This window comes from Triturus cristatus, chromosome 3_1 (assembly GCF_964204655.1).
Source record: "Triturus cristatus chromosome 3_1, aTriCri1.1, whole genome shotgun sequence".
Classification (NCBI taxonomy): Eukaryota; Metazoa; Chordata; class Amphibia; order Caudata; family Salamandridae; genus Triturus; species Triturus cristatus.
Genome location: NC_140583.1, coordinates 1,088,592,306 through 1,088,618,437, shown reverse-complemented (window position 1 = coordinate 1,088,618,437; position 26,132 = coordinate 1,088,592,306). Strand labels below are relative to the sequence as shown.

General features: G+C 48.0%; 1 protein-coding gene across 2 annotated transcripts in view; it reads right to left on the bottom strand.

Annotated features, from left to right (window-relative positions):
• Positions 1 to 26,132, bottom strand: part of ARHGEF12 (Rho guanine nucleotide exchange factor 12) — a 715,358-nt gene that overhangs the window by 4,100 nt on the left and 685,126 nt on the right. For both annotated transcript variants that reach the window (XM_085645963.1, XM_085645964.1), the window contains one exon: positions 6,257 to 6,326. In XM_085645963.1, the coding sequence (XP_085502089.1) occupies positions 6,257 to 6,326 (70 nt within the window). The remainder of the gene's footprint in view (positions 1 to 6,256; positions 6,327 to 26,132) is intronic.

Below are 26,132 nucleotides of genomic sequence, written 5' to 3'. Positions count from 1 at the left end.
TTTGAGAATGAAGAATGCTTGAACTGTTAAGACAAATCAACAACCTGTTGGTTTCCAATGTACCAACTGCCACACTAATGAACAAGTTACTTACCTTCGGTAACTTTGTATCTGTAAGAAACATTAGTTAGTTAGATTCCTCACCTTAGAATATCCCCAGGCGTCAGACTGGATCCGGAAGATTTTTCGTCAGCAATACCCCTTGCGCGTCGCTATGCGTCGTCTGCGGCTCCACGTCCGTCGTCCGCGTCGTGCGCCGGAATGACGTCGTCGGAGTACTTAGACGCCGCCCTCGCGCGCTGACGTCAGTTCTTGTACATAGCTTTCCGCGCCAGGAACGCAGAGCCATGCAAAGACCGACACTGGTGCCAAAAATAAAATCTAGGGTCCTGAAAAGGATAACCTTAACCCTAGATGTCAGTTCGCAGAACGGGGAGGATGGGTGGGTCGGTGAGGAATCTAACTAACTAATGTTCCTTACAGATACATCGTTACCGAAGGTAAGTAACTTGTTCATCTGAAAGAAACACGTTAGTTAGATTCCTCACCTTAGAATAGATACCCAAGCAATACCATCCCCGGTGGTGGGTCTGCGAACTAAGATCACACCAGCAAGTCCTGGAGGACAGAACGGCCAAAGAAGCCATCCCTCCGGACTTGGCTGTCAAGGCAATAATGCCTGGCAAACGTGTGTAGCGAAGCCCACGTTGCCGCCTGACAGATGTCCTGCAAAGGGACACCTCGTCCCAAAGCAGTAGTAGCCGCCGTGGCCCGAGTGGAATGGGCGTGCAGCCCAACAGGAGGGTCCTTTTTTGCCAAAAAGTAACAAATTTTGATGCACAAAACGACCCACCGAGAGATGGTCCGTTTGTGCACCGCTTTCCCCTTCTTAGCACCCACGTATCCAACGAAAAGTTGGTCGTCCACCCGGAACTGCTTTGTGCGGTCCAAATAAAAGGAGAGCGCACGTTTTGGGTCCAGACGGTGGAGCCTCTCTTCCTCTTTGGAAGGATGCGGAGGCGGGAAGAAGGTGGGCAAGGTGACAGACTGCCCAAGATGAAATGGAGTCACCACTTTCAGAAGAAAGGAGGGACGAGGTCGAAGGACAACCTTGTCCGGATGAACAGACAGAAAAGGAGGCTTTGAAGATAAAGCCTGGAGCTCACTCACCCGTCTAGCCGAGGTGATGGTTACCAGAAAAGCAGTCTTAAGAGTCAGAAGGCGAAGAGGACAATTGTGAAGAGGCTCGAAGGGAGCGCACATCAGGAATGTCAAGACCAGATTCAAGTCCCACTGGGGCATTACAAAAGGGACAGGAGGGAACGTGTGAGTAATGCCTTTTAGAAAGCGTGTAACCACAGGGGACTTGAAAAGAGAAGGCTGATCAGGAAGCCGTAAGAAGGCAGAGATGGCAGCAAGATAACCTTTCAGGTTGCCCAGGGCAGAGCCCTGCCGGGCCAAAGAAAGAAGAAAGAGGAGAACCTCAGAAAGAGGGGCGGAAAGGGGATCCACAGCCTTTGCTGTGCACCATGCCACAAATTTGTTCCACCGGCAGGCGTATACCGTCTTTGTGGAGGGACGCCTGGCTGCCAGAATGATATCACAGACTTCAGGAGGCAAGTCAAATGGCATCAACTGCCGCCGCTTAATCTCCACGCATGGAGGTGGAGGCTGGACAGGTTCGGGTGGAGGACCGTCCCCTGCTGTTGCGAGAAGATCCTCCCGAAGGGGCAGACGTATCGGAGGATCGGTCAACATACTGAGTAGCTCGGGATACCAGTACCTTCGTGCCCAATCCGGAGCCACCAAGATGACTTGGGCCCGGTCGTGCCTGATCTTCTTCAGCACTCTGGGCAGAAGTGGTATAGGCGGAAAGGCGTACAACAGACCGCAACTCCACTCGTGACGAAAAGCGTCGCCGAGCGAGTGCCGCCTTGGAAATTCCAACGCGCAGAACTGCTGACATTGCGCGTCCTCTTCGGTGGCGAATAGATCTAACCAAGGCTCTCCCCACTGCTGAAAGAGACCTTGCACCACTTCGGAGTTCAGACGCCATTCGTGATCCATCATGCACCGGCGGCTGAGTTCGTCTGCTCTGGCGTTCAGAGAGCCCGCCAGATGTTGAACCACTAGGGTGACGCCCTGGTGTTCCAGCCACGTCCAGAGGCGCAGAGCCTCCTGACAAAGGGTCCACGACCCCACCCCGCCCTGTTTGTTGCAATACCACATGGCGGTGGTGTTGTCCGTGAACACCTGCACGACACTGCCCCTGACAGAGGGAAGGAAGGCTTTCAGTGCAAGCCGGATCGCTCTCAACTCCAACAGGTTGATGTGGAGACGAGACTCCGCTGGAGACCAGAGGCCTCTGATCTCCGCCTCTCCCATATGGCCACCCCATCCCAGGAGGGACGCATCCGTCACCACGACATGCTCCGGTTGGGGAAGGGAGAGGCTTCTGCCCATGACCCAATCGCGGTCCGTGAGCCACCACTGCAACTGCCGTGCAGTGCCCTCCGAGATCAAGACATGGTCGGACAGGTTGCCGTGATGCTGGGCCCACTGAAACTTCAGGTCCCACTGCAGAGCCCGCATGCACCGCCTGGCGTGATGCACTAGTAGGATGCAGGAGGCCATCAGCCCCAGCAACACTAGCCTGACCGAAACCCAGGATAGAGGCCGAAAGATGGGAATCAGGGCCTGAATATCCCGGACCCGCTGTTCCGGTGGATAGACCCGGAACTGCGCCGAATCGAGAACTGCTCCGATGAAGAGGAGCGTCTGAGAGGGACTCAAGTGTGACTTCGGCACGTTGATGGAAAATCCCAGCAAATGCAGGAGATCCGCCGTAGTCTGGAGGTGGGAGACGACTGCCTGGGGCGAGCCCGCCTTCAACAACCAGTCGTCGAGATAGGGGAAGACTGGAACCCCTGATCTGCGCAGATGAGCTGCGACCACCGCCATCACTTTCGTGAACACCCGAGGGGCACTGGTGAGGCCGAAGGGAAGCACGGTAAACTGAAAGTGCTCTTGGCCCACCGTGAACCGCAGGTTACGCCGGTGGGCCGGCAGGACGGGGATGTGGAAATATGCGTCCTGCAAGTCCAACGCTATCATCCAGTCTCCAGGGTCTAGGGCAGCTAAAACCTGAGCCAAAGTTAACATCTTGAACCTCTCCTTCCGGAGGAAGGCATTGACGTCCCAGAGGTCCAAGATAGGGCATAGGCCCCCTTTGCCCTTCTTAGGAACCAGAAAGTAGTGGGAATAACAACCACGACCTACTTCTGGGCTCGGAACGCGCTCGACGGCCCCCTTGGCCAAGAGGGCCGAAACTTCCTCGTGGAGAAGATTCAAATGATCCCCCGAGATACGGTGGTGCTGCGGTGGCATGGCTGGTGGGGTCGTCTCGAAGGGGAGGGAGTAGCCCCTTCGGACGATTTGCAGCACCCACCTGTCCGATGTGATGGACCGCCAGTGGAGGAGGTGATGGCGAACCCCGACGCCCACTGGCGTGGAATGGGCCTGAAAGCTCGGACTAGGAAGGCTTTGAGGCGGATGCTGCCGGGGTGGATGTGGGCTGACCTCGTCGTCCTCCAGAACCGCCTCGGCGGAAACCACGTCCGCGACCGCGCGCAGGTTGGTTCTGCGGCTGGTGGCTAGGCGCACGTGAGGAGGCACCCCTTCCTTGGCCACGAAAGGGGCGAAAGGCGGAAGTTTGCGACCGCGGGGCCGAGAGGCCCAAGGACTTGGCCGTAGCCCGGGAGTCCTTAAAGCGATTCAGCGCACTGTCCGCTTTCTCGCCAAAAAGGCGAGTGCCATCAAAGGGCATGTCCATGAGAGTGCTCTGGACATCGCCCGAAAATGACGTGGACCGCAGCCAGGCGTGACGTCTAAGCGCCACTGTGGTAGAAATGCCCGACCCAGCGAGTCCGTGGTGTCAAGCCCACATCGTATAGCATGTCGCGCGGCATCCCTCCCATCGGCCAGAGCCTGGGTAAGTCGTGTCCGGACCTCCTCCGGACACAGGGGCAGCGCGTCCTCCACCGCATCCCACAGAGAGTGGGAATAACGGTCCAAGAGACAAGCGGTGTTCCAAGACCGCAGGCCCAAACTAAGGGAGGAGAACAGCTTCTTGCCAAACTGTTCTAGTCTCTTGGAATCCCGGTCCGGCGGGGCGGTCGGGAAAGAGGATTGGGAGGTGGAGGCCTGGATAACCAGGCTCTCAGGGGTAGGGTGTTGGGACAGAAAACTGGGGTCGCCCGGAGCAGGGCGGTGGCGCCTGGCGACGTTCCTGTCCACAGGAGGGACTGTGGAGGGCTTGGACCAAGTGCCCTGCAGAACGTCAATGAGGGCCTCATTGAATTGCAGCAGAGGCTCAGTGGAGCTTGCTGCAGACTAAAGCACCACAGAGAGGACGTTAGTCCTCACAGCCACGGCAGGCAGCTCGAGCCCAAGGGCTGCGGCCGCCTTGCGCAGCACCACAGAGAAAGCAGCGCCCTCCTCCGAAGCCACAGTCGAAGGAGAGACGAATCCAGTGTCTGGAGAGGTATCCAGGCCACTGGCCTCCCCCAGTTCATCTGCCCAGTCCTGTGACATTTGAGCCTGAGCGGCCATAGGATCCTCGGATCCCTCCCAGTTGTCCCCATCATCCGATTCCTGGTATACAGGAGGAAGGTACGGAGCCGGACGGTAGACATAGTGTGTCTCTAGCGGCGCCGAACGCGGCGTCCATCGACGCCTAGCGGCGCCGGGTCCGGAGTGGGACTGAACTGGGGCTCGACGTCGAGCGGAGTCAGCGTCGGGGGTGGTACCGGTGTCGACGCCGGCGGAGGAGGCGTGACGAGGTCAACCGGCGTCGGCAGGGACTCGGGAACGGGTCCCTCGGGCGCTTGCGGCGTCGAGGCCGGAGCCGTCGACGGCGCCGGGGCCGGAGCCACCGGCAGGCAAGGCAGCCCTGTCGGGTCCGCGGGGCCCGAAGGCACGCCAGCGGGCGTCGACGGCGGGGCCAGGCTCCTCATGGCCGAGAGGAAGGCACTGACCTCCGCCGGCGTCGCGTCAGTCCCAGGGACCGGCGGGTATGGGGACTTGCGCGGCACCTGCGGCTCCGCCGGAGCCGCGGGGGTGGAACCACCCTGACCCTCGGCCGAGTCGCGCGACTGGCGAGGGGAGTCCGAAGAGCGGTGTCGCCTCTTGGACTTCTTGGAATGCTTCGACTTACCCGAAGACTTGGATCCCGACAACCGATGGTGACGGATCTCGAGAAGCTTACGGGACCGCTCCCGTCTAGCCTTCGAGGTCAGGGCCTTGCAGTCGGAACACGACTCCGCGTCGTGGTCGAGGCCCAAGCAGTAAAGGCACCGGCGGTGATGGTCCGTAACCGACATCAGGCGGCTACAGTCAGCACAGGCTTTAAAACCAGGCATCCTACCGGCACCGGAGTCAATTGACAAGATCAAAAAGATCGAAAAAGTTAGTCAAAAAGTGACTAAAGGGGTAGCTCTCCCGGATCTGCGCTTACTGGCGCGGAAAAAAGAAGAACTGACGTCAGCGCGCGAGGGCGGCGTCTAAGTACTCCGACGACGTCATTCCGGCGCACGACGCCGACGACAGACGCGGAGCCGCAGACGACGCCTAGCGACGCGCAAGGGGTATTGCTGACGAAATATCTTCCGGATCCAGTCTGACGCCTGGGGATATTCTAAGGTGAGGAATCTAACTAACGTGTTTCTTTCAGATAAATCAATGCCAGACAACTCTATATCATAACCAAACCAAAGTATTTTAAGAAGATTTACAATCTGTAATTTCACAACTGAACCACCACAGAGTGCAAGTAGCCAATTAACCTTGTTCATGCATGGTCAAACTGCTACCCTTAAAACCTTTTACACCAACACCTGTACTATAAAACATTGAAATCAACTAGCCAATGTGAATACATCATCTCTGCCTGTGCTGATCCACATAGTGCAGAGCATTTAGATAATTTGGTTCACAAACTGCGATCTACTGGGACTTGCCTCTAACCCAGCTGTAGGACAGGAGTCTTTTGAGGCCGACAGAGATGTATAAAACCATCAAATGTTGTTAGTGGTTGTGGACACATCCACAGGTAGAAGCAGCATGCAGGTACAGGCCATGTAGGAATTTAAATTTTAAAAAACAACACATGGAATAACCAAAAACAGCGTAAAGGAAGACTTAACAGGATGACAAACTGAGGACATTCATCAACACAAGGAAATGCATCCAGACGTACCTGATCGCTTATCTGGGTGGGCTGATCCAGTCAGCCGCCCCTGAAGGGCATAATACTCCTCTTCCACCTCCTGTAAAACAAGAACATTTATTTAACGGCTGTATTTTTCTCCAAAATACTCAACAAATAAGCAGCACCACCTGTGAAATGACACTAAATACTTGCAAAATGGGTAGTGTGCTTGGCTGTCATTACTGGAAAGGTGTCAAGGCAGCAGAGCCACACCGGGACGGTTCAATGATGAATCTCACTCAGCAGCTGGTTCAGGAAGAGGTGAACTTTAATCACTATGAGCATGCCGGATGTTGGGGGAAGGATATTACAATTCATCATGGTCTACTGGTTAGGTGTGAAAACTCAGAGTGCTTGGAAGCCCAGTGGTTTACAGCACTGTTGAATACAATTTCCTGGAGAATAAAGCGCATGGTGACATTCTTACTTTGGACCTCTACACAATGACGAGGACTTTGATTATCGAACAGTAAAACAGCTTTCTGGTCATGATGGACATGCTGATGTCGGACACCACTGTAAGAAAACTATTTCAGAATGAATCATGGCAGGAAGGTACACTTCACCACATTGCTCGCCACTGAGACTGGTCAACAGGCACCCTTCAAATTGTGAAGCTGATGAGCTGCTAGGCATTTCATTCAGATGCTAGATTCAATTCATGGAGTGTGATTGTCTTTTCTCTTACCTACTTCACTGTCATTCACTATCATAATTGATTTTCTATTCAGACAGACTCTGGTTTATCACAGCCTAGCAGATGTGCAAAATATTAACCCCTGAGTGAGCATGGTGGGAGTAGCTTTGGCTCTGGTGGAATGAGCTCGCAGGCCTTCTGTTGCCTCTTTCCTGGCTAGACCATAGCAGATCTTTATTCAAAGAACAATGTATCTGGTCTGGTTCTACATTGATCTTCCCTTCTTACACTGAGAGAAACCCGTAAACAGCAGATCATCTACCTGGTGCTCCTTGGTGCGATCAATAAAGAAAGTCTGGGCTCTTTTCGGGTCTAGGCGATTGAGTCTCTTGTCCACCTTTGATGGATGAGGAGCACCTAGGGTAAGGGACAGCCCAACGTGGAAAGGAGTTACAGCCTTTGAGGACAACACCGACTTGTTCCTTAGCAGCAAATTATCTGGAAAGAAGGAGGTGTATGTTTGCTGGACTGAAAATGCTTGCAGTTCACTCATGTGATGAGCTGACGCAATGCAATCACAATGAGGAACACGGTCTATAAGATGAGTATTCTCAGGGAGCAGCTGTGCATAGGCTCTCAAATAGAGAGCACATTAAGAATTTAAGAACCAGATTGCGGCCTCACTGGAACACCTCAAAGGGTTATGGTGGAAAATGTACCAGCTATTTCAAAAACTGCATTACAACAGTAAACGTAAACAAAGAAGGTTGATGAGGTAACCATAGAAAAAACGATAAGGCTGACAAATAATCTTTTATTGTTGCCACAGCAAGGCCTTATTACCTCAAGAGGGAAATCAAAAGCAGTCAGCTGTCACTGCTCAATCTCCAAGGCTGAAAGTGTAAGTTGTGCAGATTCAGGTGCAGATCCCAAAGAGGCAGCTGTACAGAGGTTTTGGGCACTACACTCTTCTGGCTGAACCTGGAGCCATTAGAATGACTCTGAACAGATATTTCTTGATCTTCTTCAGACTTCTGGGTAGGAGAGGTAGAGGGGGAAGAAGTACAGGAGTTCCGATCTACAGTCAAATTCAAGGCTTCTCCAAGGGAGGATTGTGTTGGGAACTGCAGAGCGCAGAGGTTTGGACACTGCATGTTCCAGACAGTGGCGAAGAGATCAAGACTGGGTTCTCCCGATTGCCGCAAGACACCCTGTGCCACCTTAGAATGTAGCCACCATTCATTGTCAGCTACATAATGCCGGCTGACTTTATCTGCCCTGGCATTTAAAAATCCTACCAGGTGTTGTATGACCAGGGAGATGCCCTGATGACTCAACAACTTCCACAGGCATAAAAGCTCTTGGCATGTGACCAATAACCCCAACCTGTCCTGCTTGTTGTAGTTCCACATGGCAGTTGTGTTGTCTGTCAGAACCTGCACTCGGGCCTGCTTCAAGGACGGGATGAAAGCTTTTAGTGACAAGTGAATCACCTGCGACTGCAGCAGTTTTTATGTGGAGACAGGCTTCCACTAGAGACCAGCGACCCCTGATCTCTAATTCCCCCATATTGCCTCAACAACCTAGCAACGATGCATTGGTTACGACTGTTAGTCCTGGTTAGGGTAGGGAGAGGGATCTGCTGCAGTTCCAACTACAGTCCAGTAACCACCACTGCATATCTTTTACAGTCTTCTCCAAACCCTGGATGGAACCTGAAAGGTCTGTTGGGGATGATCCCACTGAGATTTCAGATCCCATGCAGAGTCCACATGTGTTACTAGCAGGATTCAGGAGGTCAAAAAGACTCAGAGACGCAATCACTGAGACCAAGGTTAAAAAATCTGGATCCAGAATATCCTGGACTCGCTGAGGCTGAGGAAAGGCTCAACACAAAACCATGTACAAGATGGCTCAGATGAAAAGGAGTCTCCGTGAAGGAGTCAGGTGTGACTTTAGCACATTGATGGAAAATCCCAAGGATGTCTACAGATTGCTCGTAGTCTGGAGGTGGATAACCACTGTTTGAGGCAAGCCTACCTGTAGCCATCAGTCATCGAGGTAAGGGAAATCTGGTATTCCTAACCTGCTCAGTAACGCAGCAATCACCAACATCACTTTTGTGAACACCTGAGGAGCGTTGGTGAGGCCATAGGGGAGCACGGAGAAATGAAAGTGCTTGTGGTCTACCTGAAACCACAGGTCACATCTGTAGGATTATAGGAAAAGAATGCCAAAATAGGCATTCTACAAATCCAATGCCACCATTCAGTCACCTGGATCGAGGGCAGACATAACTTGGCTCAAGGTGATCATCTTGAACTTGCCCTCAGGAAAAGGTTCATGGGTGGATATCTCGATTAGAGCGACGTACTTGGTCCTTTTTTGACAGCAGAAAGTAGCCGGAGTAGCAGCCAGTCCCGATCTCTGATCCTGGCATGCGCTCTATGGCTCCTTTCTCTAAGAGAGCATGAACTTCATGCTTGAAAAATGGACAAGTGGCACTCCAGAAGTAGTTGTGTTGTAGGTGGCATGTCTGCAATGGTGGAGACGAAGGGCTTGGCATAGTCACATTGGACAATTTGGAGCCATCATCCATGGAGGTAAAAATGTATCCAATCTCTAACTGGGCAACAGTGTGACACTGAGGGTAAGCTAAAGTGGGTTTGCAGCTGCAGCAGCAGTAGTGCACTCAGTAGTTTGTTGCCCCAGGGGGCCCAGATGCTGGCAACCAGAACCCTGACCTCTACCTGAGAATGGGGACAGCGTCATTGGCGGTGCCAGGGACATCGGCAGTGGGGCCGTAGCTGGGCAAGGTCAAGGTGGCTCGACTAGAATTGTTTAAGATCCGTCCATGGATTCAAGGGGCCCGACTGGCAACGGGGGTGAACTCACTGCTGGAAGTAGAGACCCCTCTCGAACCAGCGGAAGAAAAGCGGGGGCCCCTCCTGAACCCATGGAGTCCAAAGGCGTTCCAGCAGGGACGGCCACCCAAAGATGAGGTGCATGGCCTCAAAAAATTCACAAAATTAGGCGCTGGTCGCTCCGGCTCCGGAAACTTGGAGAGGTGCTAAGACAGCCCTGGTGCTAGCTCAACTGCAGAGCCAGACCTCGAATGCTGACGCTCCCTCGTCTCATCAGAAGACTTTAATGGATGGCACAAAGTTGAAGACCACTTTGACTTCCTGTTTTTTTTGCGTTTGTGGGACTTACTCAAACACCCAGATGACTTAGAGTGTGACATCAAGAACTTGGAATGGCTCATTGACTGATCCCAAGACCTTCCTCTCGACCGGGATCAGGATCATTGCGGTGTCACACATCAAGCGGCTAGGAGATTGAGGGATAACTCCCTCAAGGCTTTGGGGTATATGGCGTGATGATCAATGTAGGACTTGGCATCATGTTACGCTCAAGGCATCTGGAAACATTTTTGTAGCATTTCTGCGCACTGGAATGTGGCACCATGTGGCTCAGTACTGATGCCGTTGTGTCCTGGAAATTATGTGCAGGGCCTATAAAGGAGTCACCCAAATTGAAGAAGGATCCATTTACATGGGGTTCATGGACCTTTCCGCAGCTTTCGATTCTGTGCTACACAGCAAACTATGGATTATCTTGAGAGAAATGGGGGTTGAGGAGAATACAATATTTTTCATCCGTCAATTATATTTCCAATGTACCGTATGTGGTAGGTATGGTAGCCAGGGTGAATGCACTAGATCATTCCCTATACTTAGAGATGTCAGGCAGGGGTGCGTGTTAGCCCCCTTCCTGTTCTCATTGTATACTAATGGCACTGAAGCAGCAGTTGACCAACCCGCAGCCGATGTCCCCATGATTAATAAAAAACGGGTCTCTATATTGCTTTATGCTGACGATGCCGTCTTAGTTGCAAGGGCCGGCTTAGCTCTTCAAAAGCTGATTAATAACTATGTATCTTATATGGCCTGCATCTAAAGGTGAATGAGTCGAAAACTTTTATTTTGATCATGGGAAAGCAACCAAAACAAAACCCTCATTTTATATTGTGAGACGCAAAGTTGAGATTACAAAGTTCTTTTTATACCTGGGTGTACTTTTTAACAGTAGGGGAACATGGGCAAATATGATTTTAAACAGATGCAATGCCCTAGAGAAGTGCACTGTGTCTATGTTCTCTTTTATTAAAAAAAACTGGGCAGTAAGCCATTAGAGTCAATTAAAAAGATTTATTCAGCTAAGGCTATTTCTTCTGCAACATATGGAGCTGGAGTTTGAGGAATATCAACTAGAAGATGGTTTCTTTAAAAAACTACTATCTCTACCTAATAGTTGCTCAAGCTATACAATGCATCACAAATTGAATTTACCATATATAACAGATGTTATATCTCTTGCGCCAGTCTTACTATGGCTTTCAATCTGGCAAAAGGATAAGGTGGGCCTAACCCAAAACATCATTAAGGATTGTCTCGATTGAGAACAGGCCCGCAAGGCCCCTTGGCTCAATTATGTAAGAGATATATATGTAGGTCTGGGCCTAGAAGAATTATACAATGATCCTCTTAATTGCCAGAAAGTTCCCAAAGCTGAAATTAAATCTTGCTTCCAAACGTTCAGGGAAAGAAAGAGATACACATCAAACTGTGACAAAACCATGGTACTATTAAACCTGGGATTGCTGTCTGTTTCTGTGGGACCAAATTCATACTTGGTTGCTGTGACCAACATGCGCCACTGATATGTATTAATACGTTTTAGATTAAATCGTATCCCTTGTATGTTGGGCTTCCCCTCGGGAGTGTATTCAATTAGTGAACTGCCAGTATGTCCATGTGACGGTACTTCTCCTCAGTCCAATCTTGATTTTATATTTTTTTGTAAATTTGATATCACGGAGTGTAAAAAGTATATTCGCCCAATATTCCAGTAATATAATATTTGCCCAATGTCGTCCAGCACTGTTTTTCCACCAAATGCTACCTGATCTTTAGGTATGTTTCTCCCTTGCGTCCTATCTATGTTTGGCTTTAGTAAATCAGAGATCGATTAGCCCATAGTTCGCACCCTAACTGATGATGGTACTGTCTTGTATGTATCCTTTATATTTCAAATGAATTTACCTGTTTTAATACTGTATTTTTAAACTCAACTTTTTCTTTACCTTGTTTTTATCTGTAATTACTGATTATTATGCTATGAAAATGAGATATATTAATCAATTGTTTGTATGACTTCCACACTTTTATGATCTTAATGGTTACGGTTGAATAAAAATTTAATTGAAAATTAAGTCATCCGGTAGGCAAGATGGCCGATGACTGACTGCCTCGGAAGGCAGCGCTGACCTCTCTCCCTTCTTAATGAATTATTACGGCTAAAAATAACCCCAAGAGCTATGCTACAAGACATTATTTCCTCGTTTTCCCCACTCTTCTCGGCGAGCAGCTTTCCCCCCGGTTCCTGTTTTAAAGAAAATCTGCAGATTGAGTGGCCGGGATTGCTGAAGTCTCTACCTGCCTACCTCCGCGGTCAGCCTGCTCGATGCGGGAGAGCTAGCAGATCTGGATACCTCTCCGCCTCATTGCTTTCTCGGCTGGTGCGGAATATTACTTTGTGTTCCCAACGCTGGATGCAGTGGAGGATGGCTCAGAAGGCGGCTAAGACGCGGGAGGCTGCTGGGTCCGGAGATCAGAAAGAGCAGAGGAAGGAACGGCTGCAGGGCTCGGCCACAGATACAGGTTCGAGTCAGGGACTGACACGGCATGGCGGTCCCAAGAGGAAAGGTGAGGGGGGCAGAATGGTTGATGGTGGGACTACTGGAGTAGCAGGCGGGACAAGACTGCGGGCTGGTAAAGCCAATGAGGGCGCTCTCAGACAGCCGTCAGTCATCGAGGCATTCAGCGTGGCAAATGTGACAAAGGCACTCCCTGGGGGCAACGTGAAAACGCCTGTATGTTCCTCTGATATATCCCTGCAATTGGAAGCAGTTTCTTATAAGTTTGACTCAGCCTCACTAAATGACAAATCGGCTGCACTGATTACTGTACCAGTGTATTCTGGGAAACGTAGTCCATCTATCTCTCTGCACCAACAGGCTGATAGTATGGATTTGGACACTAGTACTACGCAGCAGCGTGTGGATACAATATTGGATGGCTCTCTTGGAATTCTTACAGCAGGGGTGATAGAGGGAGAAAATCCTCTGTTAAAGTCCCATGATATAAATAGTCACAATAGCAGTCGAGACAGCAGTGATGGAGAGGAGCTAAATGAGGTTCGAAGTAGCTGTCAGAAGGTGGTAACAGATGACTGCTGCGCAGAAGGTGCGGGTGAGGCTACAGATTCACTCCTTGATACAGGTCAAGATAACCCTATGATATCTATACAGTCTCATGGTAATGTGGGGTCCCCTGTTCTCAAATCTGGTGATTTAAATGGCACATTCAGTAAGATAGATAATTAGGAGTCTGACATCCTTCAGGTATGTGTGCCATTGCTTTCTCCGGATGGTGATCGGTTTTTCTCACTGAACGATTACTCTGATTCATCTTTGGAGAGTGAGCTTGAGTCGACACAGGAGAGTGTCTCTGGAGAGGAGTCCCTGGTGGTTCAGCAGGATATTACTCAGTCTAAGCTGAAGTCTAAGACTATTAAGCGTCGGAGCAGGGGTAAAGGCCAATCTTCGGATTCAACCAGCAGACGGCTTGAGTGGGACTACTCTACCTCAACCCTCACAGCTTGCTCAGGCAGCGGGCCTGGGGGTGGCAGTGGAACAGATGGTGCCAGCAAGCCAGGTAGCGCACACTCATCACCAACGTTGGAGCTGCTGTATGCAACATTAAAGAAAATGCAGAGAGAGGCCCGGCAGGAGAGCAAGAGATCTCAACTTGCGACCAATAAGCTACAAGGGGCAATCCGCAAAACAAATAAATTATGCTCTGATATGTCTGAGCGGATAACCCAGGCTGAAACGGGATTGTTGCCGTAGAGGAGGATGTAGAGAAATTACTTGTGGGTAAAGGTGCTCAGGAAAAGCGCTCACAGGATGTGGACTGGAAATTTGAGGATTTGGAAAATCGGCAGCGCCAGAATAATATCCGACTTCTTGGTTTGGAGGAAAAAGTGGAGGGGGAGAACACTTTGAGTTTTGTGGTGAAGCTATTGAAGGCAGCTTTTCCAGATTTGGCTCATTGGAACTGGGAGTTGGAAGTGCAGAGGGCACACCGTTTCCCAATGTTCAGGAAAAATCAGCCTAATAATCAAAGAGATCATCCTAGAGCGATTCTTATCTTTATTGGGATTTTTTTGTTGAGACAGGCAATTTTGGACCGTGCTAGACCTGATTCTAAGATAACAGTGGAGGGCCATACCTTCTTTGCTCGGCCGGATTTTTGCCACACTACGGTCGAGCGGAGATGGAGAATGCACCAGCTGATACCTGCATTTAAAGGTGCAGGCTGTGATGCCTTTTTGCTGTTCCCTGCGAGACTTAAGGTTATTCACAGAGGTCGGGCTAGAATTTTTTTTCCAGAAATTAAAGCCCAAGAGTTTCTCACTGATTTAATCGAAACACGAGGGTTGAGGGCACTGTCTGGCATGGGGGAAAGCAATAAGGGTGATCAAGGAAAAGTGTGATGTGATTTTTAAATGCTGATTATATGCTGAGATTTTTCCTCTATATTGTTGGATCTACCTGGTGGTGATACATATTATTGTTGGGGTTTATATTTGTTTTTCTTGTTGGGAGGGGGGGGGGGGCGGCCGTTGCCTTTGTGGAAGACGTCTCGGCCATATTTAGGTCTTGGGTGATCTAATTGCCTGTAAGGGAGGTAAGGGGGGGAGGGGGGTGGGTGGGTGGGTCAGGTGGTTGGGGTGGGGGGGGGATCAGGGAAGGTCAAGGTGTTTCATATTGTTAGGCAAATAAAGAGGCAGAAGAGTGGTGTTAAATGTGTTCTGGATAGGTTACTTGATAAGGTTTGGAAAATGAAAAAGAAAAAGAGTATGAATGGCAAGGCAAGGTCTGATGGATTAGCAGCCAAATGGGTCTATTGTGCGAATGTAAAGAGAGAAAACCTTAATTTGAAGATCTGAATCTCCGGATTTTGACAATAAATATTTGTGGGCTAAATGATCAGAAAAAGAGGAATAATGTAGCGATTTGGTTGAAATCTTTACAAATAGATTTAGTATGTATTCAAGAAACCAATATATGGAGGGTAATAGAGCTTACCTAATGGAGCACCTTGGTTTTAGATTGATTGCACATACTACACAAGGTGCCCGAACTCGTGGGGTGGCAATCCTCACTCGGAGAAGTGATATAAGGGTTCTTTACAAATCAGTTGATCAATGGGGTCGGTGGGTAATAATTGAATGCTTGGTTAACAATTTTAAATTTACACTTTGCTCACTGGATGGTTCAACTGGTGACGATCCGGAATTGTTAGAGTATTTAGATGGTAGATTGGCATTATGGTCTGTCCCAGTTGTCTTATGCGGAGATTTTAATATTAATGGTCTAGGGGTTCAATGGGATAGTCAAGGAAATAATTATTTAGGAAGAAAGAAGAAAGTTAGCACTGCCCTATATAATTTAGCTCACAACAATGGTCTGATAGACGCTTGGGCTCATTTAAAACCTACTGATATAGGTGGCACCTTTTTTTCAGCTCCACATAAAGTTATTTCCCGTTTGGATTATTTTTTTGTATCCAATCAACTTCTAACTAACTTGGGTATCGAGAAGCATCCACGTATTATATCGGATCACAATCCTTTAGTTCTGACAATTAATATCAGTTTGTTGGGGGAAAAAAAGAATGTTGGCTGGACCTTTGAAAGGAGGTTATTATATGATCCAGACTATATTGTCAACATGAAGGGGTGGGTTAAAGAATTTTGGGAGTTTAATCGAGGGAGCACACGGGTTGGAGTCGTTTGGGATGCCTTTAAGGCAGGGGTTAGAGGGGAAACTTTAAGTTTTAGCTTACGGCGACAAAAGATGGAAAGACTAAGAAAAAGAGGGAGGAATTAAATAATCTTGAGGGAATCTTAGCTACAGCCATTAGTACCGGTGAAGGAATAGATAGGATACTTTCACAGTTAGCTATTAAAAAGGCCAAGATAGGTGATCATTTGGCTAAGAATGCAGCAGAAATTTTTTTGGCTAAAAAACAGCATTGCTATGAATTTAATGAGAGAATAGGCCACACGCTGGCAGTAAGAGCTAGGCAGAAAACCTCGGCCGAGACGATTTCTGAAATCTATGATACCAGCAGAAAGGTTATTACCGATGCAGTAGGTATTCGGGAAGTTTTTAGGTTATTCTATCAGCAATTATACTCCGGTGGACCTGCCGCTATACCTGGTGGTATGCGTGAATATTTAGATAACATACCCAGTCAGAAGGTTGATTCTATAGATAGGGAGGAACTCGAGAGGGTTTTCTCCGAGGAAGAAATAATGGGTGCTCTACAAGATCTACCGTCTGGTAAAGCTGTCGGCCCAGATCAGATTCCGTAGGAATTTTATACATTTTTTATTGATTCATTAGGACAGGATCTGGTGGAGGTTATGCTATCAGCACAAAGGGAGCATTCTACCCCCGAGTCTTGGCCGGGGGCAGATGTCGTTATATTTTTGAAAAAGGATAAACCAGCCAAGGATCCTGGCTCCTATCGCCCAATCACCCTAATGAACAGTGATGTTAAAATCTTCTCAAAAATCTTGGCCATGAGATTAAATGGTATTTTGGGAAAAACTATCCATCCGTGCCAACATGGGTTCATTATGGGCCGGGGAACCACGCAACATATAAGGCGCATGATCACCCTTTTTGATGTGACGGAGATCTCAGGGGACCCTATGTCTGTGTTACTACTAGATGCTGAAAAGGCATTTGATAGGGTCTCCTGGGATTTTCTTTGGGAGGCCATGAGGTGGGTCGGGTTGGGAGAAGGATTTATTAAAGCTGTTCAAGTATTATACTTGGCCCCAACAGCTCGGTTGAAGATTAATGGCAATTATACATCCCCATTTTATATACAGAGGGGGACCAGGCAGGGCTGTCCCTCTTCTCCATTGCTGTTTGCCATCTATATTGATCCCCTGTTACGATTATTTGAGGCTAATAGTGGAATCCGACCAGTTGTGTGCCAGGGGTAGAAACTAAAGTTCTTGCATACGCTGATGATGTGGCTATTATTACAACGGATCTGCAATTGGCTTTGGAAAGAGTTGAGTCAATTTCTAGTGAGTTTGGTACTTTTACAGGATATGCTTTAAATAAAACTAAGACTCAAATTATTAAGAATCGTCTTATTAATTTTGAAGATACTCGTGTTGTTGATTCAGCCGTTTATTTGGGGATACGTGTCACCTCAGATCTTGGGAAATTGGTTGCCGTTAATATGGAGCCAGTAATCAGTAAAGCGAGGGTGGATTTTGTTAGATTAAATAATCTCCATCTCTCTCTTGTGGGACGGTGTAATCTCATTAAGATGCTATTTTTACCAAAAGTATTGTATTCGTTTAGGTCAATTCCCTTAGTATTTCAAAAATCTTGGTTTATTATTTTAGAAGGTTTAGTTAATAGGGCGCATGGGAAAACTAGGCGGGCTCTTCGGCTTATGTGTTTATCACGGGAGAAAGGAGGATTTTCGGTGCCGGATTTTCGTAGTTATTATTGGGCAGCAGCTCTGCAATATATGAGGATATTGGTAGGGTCGTGTTCCGGGGAAAGGGAAAATGATCTCCCGGATGTTTATAGACTATTATTGGGCCAAAATGCCGAATATTGTTTTTTTAAATTTACAGAACCCAGTTATTACAAACGTACAAAATTTAGACGCTGATAGCTGCTTTTAAGATATGAGGGGGCTAAAGAAAAAGATTGGATTAGGGAGGCTCAATTTCTACACAGTTTTGTTTAAAAATCCAATGCTTCCTGAGGTATTTTCGGATGAAACTATGGCTGGATGGGCTAGCAAGGGTATCCGTCAGGCCGGGTATATAATAGGAAAGCAAGGCTTTCGACAATTGAAAGATATACAGAAGGACTTTGGGTTGGAAAGTTGTAATTTCAGTACCTACAACTTTGTAGTTTTTTCTGTAAGAAAAGTGGTGGGGCATGGGGGTTCGCTAGCAATAGCATAATTGATACTATGAAAAGGGGTGCTAAGGGGACACTTAAGTTAATCTATGCAGAATTGATTAATTTGAAACAAGATGATTTAATCAAACATGAGGGGAAGTGGGCTGAGCGAGTGGGGGCTGCCCCCGGAACAGTTGTGAAATCTTTAAAGTTGGGTCAGTCAGTTCTATTTTTGGCTGGGCTTCAGGCACAACATTTTAAAACTGTTTTTTCTTTATATTAACCCCGGCCAAAATAGCACAATGGGGCGGCTCTACAGGGACTTTATGCCCACGGTGTGGGGGATCGGAAGCGGATCTGGTGCATATGTTTGCTTCCTGTCCGAGGTTGCAGGCATTGTTGGACTCAATTATGGAATACTTAGATCATATACTTGGGGTAAAAACAATATTAACCCATGAAATTATTTTGTTAGGATTAAGTTCTTCAAATCAGGATAAGACCGCTTATCAATTTATCTTTGTTGCTATGGCGGTTTTGAGGATAAATATTGCCTCTGCTTGGTTAGATCCCCTTCCTCCTACATTTCAACAATGGTTAGCTTGCTTACTTTCCATATATACAATAGATAGTGCAATTTATGAAAGGAAGGGAAAAAAAAGCGAAATTATTGGGCAAAAATATTTGGGCACCTTTAATAAAATGGAAGGAATCAATATAATTTCACCTATTTTGTTTAGGAAGATAATGATGGCTGATAAGAAGGGCGAATTAGGTTCTCGTTAATGTTTTATAGGAGTGTTTTATTTGTTTGCTTTCCCTTTTGCTCCTTCTCTTTTTTTTCTTTTTTCTTGCTGTTATTTGTACACTTTTTGTTTTTTAAGATCTGCTATCTGCCTCATGAGGTATAATTTTTTGTGGATATTTGTTTGCTGAATGATGTTATGTACCTGCACTGATCTCTCATGGTTAATGGGGGATTAAAATCTTAATAAAGATATTTAAAAAAAAAACAAAAAAGAAAATTAAGTCATCCTGCTTGTTGATGTCAGTTGCTCTCAAGACTGTCTGTGCCTCCAGATGTGGGGACCAAAAAAGCAAATCACTGTATCAGTGTGCAGATTGCTAGATGGGATCTTAATAAAGGAGAACAGAAGGGGGGGGGGGGAGCACTAGGAGCCAATAAAGGTCAAGTACCTGTGCTCCGAAACTCTTGGTCAATTAAAAAAAGTTACCTTGGGTCACCTGGGCGAGCAGAAGAGGGTAGGTCTGCCACACTTTTTGCATGCAAGCCACTTATCAGCTGTGCGCTAACCTCTGCCCCGACATATGGGGCAAAAATTGATCGATCTGCAGGGTTGGACGATCATTTTAACTCTGAAAAAGTAGCCAAGTCTCTTTTAGAAGGAACCCTCTTATAACCTGAGGTTTGGCCCACATCCTTTTCTATTTTCGTCCTGAAGAAGCAACATGGATTGATTTTAGACTACTAGTGAACAAAACATTTGGCTCAGCTCACCAAGGCCCGAGGCCTTGGGGCTTCGGGTGCAGGGATGCCTCTTGATGTTAGATTCTTCTTACCGGAGCCGGTCGCAGTAGACTTAGGATTCAGTCTGCAAGCAATGATGTAGAGTCCAGGAGGGGTCAACCAATGGACTTGGATTCAGGATCACTGGTTAACCTTTGCTGGTTCGGTGGGCCACTTGGTCACAGGTCGGATGCAGAGTATTCCAGGATCGAGGATTCGGGTGGGTGCCGGAGTCCTTGGTGTTGTTTTGTTTGTGGACAGAGCCGCCATCCTTGGGAGTTCTGGTTTTTTTCAGAGGTAGGCAGTCCGGCAGACAGGCCTGTAGGGCTGGGGTGAAGTCAGTAGGAGTCTTCAGTGCACTTTTACATGTTCCAGCAGTGAAAACCCTAAATTGTTATTTTTACTGTGGAATGGCTAGTAGCCCCATTGGTAACTACAAAGTTACAGGCTGACAGCTCAGCCTGGCTAACTTCTGAATGGGACTACTAAAGTTGGTAATATAAGCTATCAAATGAATTAGAGCATTACATCCATTTTAATGGTTAAAGTGAATGTAGTGTCACTGGTAGGCAAAGTGCAACTTCAGAAGTTGCCACTTTGGTTGCACAAGATTTCCAGAGCCAGTTTACAGTTGCACTTTGGGTCTGTCCTCCAGACAGCTTTCTGCCCTTCTGGAGAGATGTGCTAACGACTCCCAGGAAAGGAAACAATAGATGTCTGCATGGGAGGTGTTAACTCTCTCCAACATGAAGCCACACAGGTGTTAGCCCAAAAGGCGAGCTTCAAAGTTGAAGCTGCCTTTGAAGAGCAAATGAGGAATACTTGGGAAGGGGGCTGCTCAATTGTTTAGGTAGGCAGGCTGACACTCGGCAGGAGAGGGGAAACCAGTTGCCAAACTGGTTTTTCAAGACGTTCTGCCATGTTGGGAGTGGGCAGAATGGTGCATCTTGGGGCAGCCAGATGCCACTCTTCCTAAGAATTGGTCATCAGGAGGGAGGGAGCCTGGGAGCCCACTGACCACCAACTGCATTCTACCCTGAGGGTGTTATCTGAGCATAAACTGGGGAATCCCTGGCAGAACTCAGATCTGAATTGGACTGGAAGAAGGACTGACGGTGTATTACCCTGCTTCACCAATTTCCAGGCAAAAAGAGGCTGCATTGATGCATACTGCACCATGTGCACAAGGTGGCTAATAAAGAAGAGGGACTGTGCCTGCTGAGTCCTGCTCAAGCGTAAGTCACTGAAGGAAGACCAGTTGGCACTGTTACATCAAAAGCATCCTTCAGCATCATGTATCTTCAGCTTCAACAGCATTACAATTTACCTAACTTTTTGCTCAAAATATTTTAGGAGTGAAATTTGTTGAATTTGACAATGCTTGTTCACGGTTGAATGAAATGCTTTGATTTACTATACCTCGTAACTCTTATATCTCATATTTATCTTTTTTTATGAATTGGTGACAGATTTCTTTGGTGTCTCCATTTCTTCTCCAAATGTTTTGGTGCTGTTTAAATGCTTTACAGTTTGTTTGTGTAAGTCTTGCTGCTCAGAATCACAGCTACCTAGCATCAAGCTGAAGGTTTGACAAACAAAGACTTTTGAGTCCTAAATGGTTGGTGCGTGTATAGCACAGTGAGGTTACATAACCACAGCATATAATACACCCCATTTCCTCACACTTTGAGTAAGCCTTGCTGCTCAGAGTCACAGCTACAAAGGGTTGAGGCAGAGGGTTTAGCAAACGAAATATGCTGGACCTAAAGTAGCTAATAATTGTATTACATGGTAAGGTCGCACAACCACACCATATATAACACTCCATTTCCTCACAACCACTCCATCCAAGTAATGATGCATCAGTCACCACCGTCCGCTCAGATCAGGGCAGAGAGAGGGGTCTTCCACTGACCCAATGGTAGTAGAGTATCCAGCATTGCAGGTCTTTATCAGTCTCCTCTGAAATTTGGATGCTGCTCCCATTGAGACTTCAGTTTCCACAGCAGAGCCTGAATATGCCACCTGGCATAGTTGATGAGCAGGATGCAGGAGGCCAAGAGGACCAGAAGCCTAACAGCTACTCTCACCGAGACCTTGTACCAAGACAAAACAATTGGGATCACAGCATGAATGTCTTGGATGCAATGGAATGGAGGTAAGGCCTGAAACTGCAGCATTTCATGAATGGCCCCTAAGAAAGGGAACCACTGCGAAGGCGTCGAGTGCAATTATGTCAGGAGGTTTGTCATCATCTGGAGGTTTTCCATGACTTACTGTGGTGAGCCTGCCTTTAATGGCCAGTCGAGGTAGGGGAAAACTGCTATCCATAACCTCCAAAGATGTGCTAAGACCATTTCCACAATTTTCATAAACAAAAAATAAAACACCCAGTATCAGGCTGGGCAAGATGGCGGACTGACCTGACGAGGGCTGCTGCCGCGGCTCTCCACTCCTCATGCCCGCACGCCCGCACTCCGTGATCCGGAATCCGCATCACCTGCTTTGCTTTCTGGAATGAGGACGAGGACGTAGGCGGACACCGTGAGAAATCGCTAGAGCGGAGCAGAGCAGCTTTTCCTTTAGTACTGATATGAGGCTGGTGGGAGCTAGGTTATCGCTACAAACGAACATGTTTGCTGTCCTGCTCCGGTTAATGGTCCGTAATTTAAAGTCTCCATGCCCGGTCTCTGGGGCACCGCTGCAGCGGCATTGGAGCTTAAAGGAAACCATGGCTCCTAAACATGATAAGGCGGCTCCGGGGGAGCAGGTAACTCAAGGTACACTGGAGGCAATGGCAGAGACACGCGGAGCCTCTAAACTACCAAAAACTACCGAAGTGGATGCTCCGAATAACCCCCCCGCCACAGTTCGTGGACCGAATCCAGGCCGACGGGGCAGTCAAGGGGGGAAAAAGTAGCTGCCTTTAAAGATTCCATCATCGATATCGGTGCGGCAGGAGGGACTCGCGTATGCACCGCTGCTACCGCCGCAAACACTGAGGGAATGCTGAGGCAACCGACGATGGCAGAGGCATTCGCGATGGCTTCACCAGCATCCTCTGTCACTGTAAGCATTAACACATCTATATCTGCCCCCATGACTCCAGGGACTATGGGAAAGGGAGAAATAGCTGAGAAAGAGGAGGTTTCCCATAGAGGTTCTACAACTGGGCTACAAGGACAATCCGGGCTGGAGCTGGGTTTACAGACGGATCCGGAGCTGCTTAATGTTGCCCTAATAGTTGCCCATTCGGACTAAGTGGTTTCAGAGGATTTTGCAGAAACTGAAACAGATGTATTATGTGACCCATCTCAGTTGGTAGGTCCTTTGGTGGAGAATAATGCCTGGCTGGAAAGTAACGGGACCATATCTGCAGATAGAACAAGGGATTTGATTGTTTGTATCCCCGATGTCCCTAATATTTCAAGCCAACTGCCACAACAGCCACAAATGCTACAACCCCCGGTGTCTGTAACGCATGGTTCTCCTGAGGGGGATACATTTTATTCATTAAATGATGACTCTGATTCGCCTGTTGCCAGTGATTACAGTATAACAGATGAAACAGACTCGGAGGAATCATCCACCGCACAAAGGATAGTTCACGGCAAATCAAATACTCATAGGCGGAGAACTAGATCTAAGGCAAGCCCAGCTAATACGGACCGCCCTATGGCATGTAACTTGGAATGGGACTATTCGGCTACCAGCCAAATTTATGAGAATGGGGGGGGAGGGGGCAGTCGGGGGGGCAGTTGCGCCTACCGGGATGGCACCTCCTATCTCCCTAGAATTAGTGTACTCTACTTTAAAAACAATGCAGTCTGAGGCCAGAATGGATAGCAGGATGTCCGAAAGGGTAACCCAGGTGAAGGACAGAACAGTTGCCTTGGAGGAGGCTATAGATAAACTGCAGGAATCTAAAGGGTTGCAAGGGAAACAGGTGACGGACATGTGTTGGAAGCTCGAGGATTTCGCTGAAAATGTTGAAGGGGGGAAAATTATGTCTTTTGTTGTCTCCCTGCCAAAGAGAGCATTCCCAGAACTCTCACATTGGAACTGGGAAACGGAGATCCAACGGGCCCATTGCTTCCCAATGGTCAAGAGGAGGAATTACTCAACTAGGCAAGAAGACCGCCCTAGAGCAATTTAGATTTTTGTTGGGAACTATATTTTGCGTCAGGCTTTAATAGATATGGCTAGACCAGATGCTTAGCGGAGTTGCGATGGACACACTTTCTTCACATGACCTGACTTTTGCCACACTACAGTGTAGCGTAGATGGAGGCTCCGACAAATGATTTCTGGTTTTCAGGGGTTAGGATGTGAAGCCTACCTCCTCTATCCCGCTCGCCTTAAGATTATAGTTAGGGGTCAGATCCACATTTTTTTTCCAGAGATTAAGGCTCAAGAATAAATGTCAGATCTCAAGGCTTCCAAAGGAAGGGAGGCTGTTATATGATGTACATATTATGTTTAAATTCGGTTATCGGCGAGGGTTAAAATACTGGTGTACTATATGGAGAAGGTTCATTAAGTGTGCACAATGGGTGGGGCGGGCGGGGTGTGCGGAGGCGGGAGGATTGGGGGACATTGCTGGGTGTGTGGAGTGGGGGGCCCTAGGCAGCCTGAGTTGAGTGCTCAAACTGACACACATAGGTCTGGCTGACCTAAAAAATAAAACACCGGAGGGCACTAGTACGACTGAAGGGGGACACAGCAAATTTTAAAATGCTACTGGCCCCCTAAGTAGCAACTGAGACTACAGGACAGATACTAGAAAGAAGGTGTCCAGAAACAATCCAGTCATTCGAATGCAGGGCAGACAGACCCTTAGTGAATGTGTGCATCTCAAATTTGTCCTTCCACAAGAGGGTATTCAGAGATCGGAGATATGTAATTGGACAAAGGCCTCCACCCTTATTTGGCACAGGGTAATAGCTGGAGTAACAACCAGTCTGTATTTCAGGGGCCAGGACACTCTCTGTAGCTGTTTTGTCTAAAAGAGCCTGCACTTCTTGGAGCAAGATGGATTGATGAACCTCTGAAAGAGGCTCTGATATGGCTGGAAGATGCAGCAGGTTGAAAAGAATTACATGGCATAGCATTGCGGACAATCTGAAGGAACCACCTGCCTGATGTTATATTTTACCACCCTTGGAGGAAATGTCTGATACTGTCTTCTACAGATTGGTCGGGTTCCATTAATGGCTAACTAAAGAGGCTTGGCTTCTGATGCAGGGGACTGGGAAGTCTGCTGCCCGGTTGGCCTGGGTGTTGTCTGCTTGATCCCTTCCCCTGACCACGACAGGAATGGGGTGGTGGCTGCAGAAGAAGCATGCCTTAGTGTTGCCATTATGCCAAATGTCTGTAGTAGCCTCAAAAGGGGAGAAACTGTAGAGGGTATTGTCTTGCTAGAGGAGAAAGGCCTAAGTAATGTGCTGTGGCCTGGCTCTCTTTGAAGCATTCATAGCTGAATCCACCATCTCACCAAATAGAAAAGATCCATCAAATGGCATATCCTTCAAAGAGGTCTGCACTTCACCAGAGAGGCTTGTGGACCTCATCCAAACGTGACGCTGAAGCTCCATGCTAGTGCCGACTGCTCTACCCAAGCAATCATGCCCAGTCCAGAATGGATGACATATTTGGCTGCATTCTGACTAGCTTGAATGGTTTAAGCTAGGTTGGCCTGAAATCTTCAGGGTGCAAGCACAATCTCATCAACAATTCACCAGAAAGTATGTGAAAATCACCCCAGCAAACAGCTGGCACTGACCGACCAGAAGCTTAGCTGGCAGAAGAAAACAACAGTTTCCCAAATGTGTTCATTCTTTTCGACGGTCTAGAGGGGTCATAAGGAATGAATTGGGGTTCATCCTTCTGGTGGAAACATGAACCACCAGACTTTCCGGTGTAGTGAACTCCGTCAAGAAGTCAGGGTCATCTGGCACCAGTCTGTGGTGCCTACCAATCTACCTGTTCACCGGTGGGAGGAACAAGGCTTAGACTAGGTGCCCATTATGGTGTCAGTCAGTCAGTCAAGTCTTCATTGAATAGTATTAGAGGCTTAGAGGAAATATGTCCAAGTTGGAAAACCTGTTAACACATTACTTTAGACATCCATACATGGCAGCTGTGAGACTAATACTGCTGCTGCCTGTCTCATCACCACAGCAAAAGAGGCACTCTACTCCGTTGAAGGCCCCCCGGGAGAACACAACCCATTGTCAGGGGAAGTGCCTTACCATTGAGCTCCTGAAAGTCCATGTACAGACTGTCATCATCATAGTTTGGGGGTGAGTATATGAGAAATAATCTCCATCATCTCCACTGCCATCTCCAAAGGCTTTCTTAATACAATGAGAGTCAGAAAAGAAAAGCTGTGGTGCACTGGGGTATGGCTACCAGGCAAAGGTATGATTCTGACTGATTTAAACTGAACTGAGACTGAGGACATCTGTACAGCTTCAGTACATGACCTTGATTGGGGCAAGATGAAATTGGCTCAGAGATGGGTTAGACCACTGGGACAGGGAGTTTATCTGGCGCTGGCTGCACTGGGGCCAGCAGGGATGTCAAAGTTTGCTCCGATGCGGTTCCAGAGACTGGTTCTGGA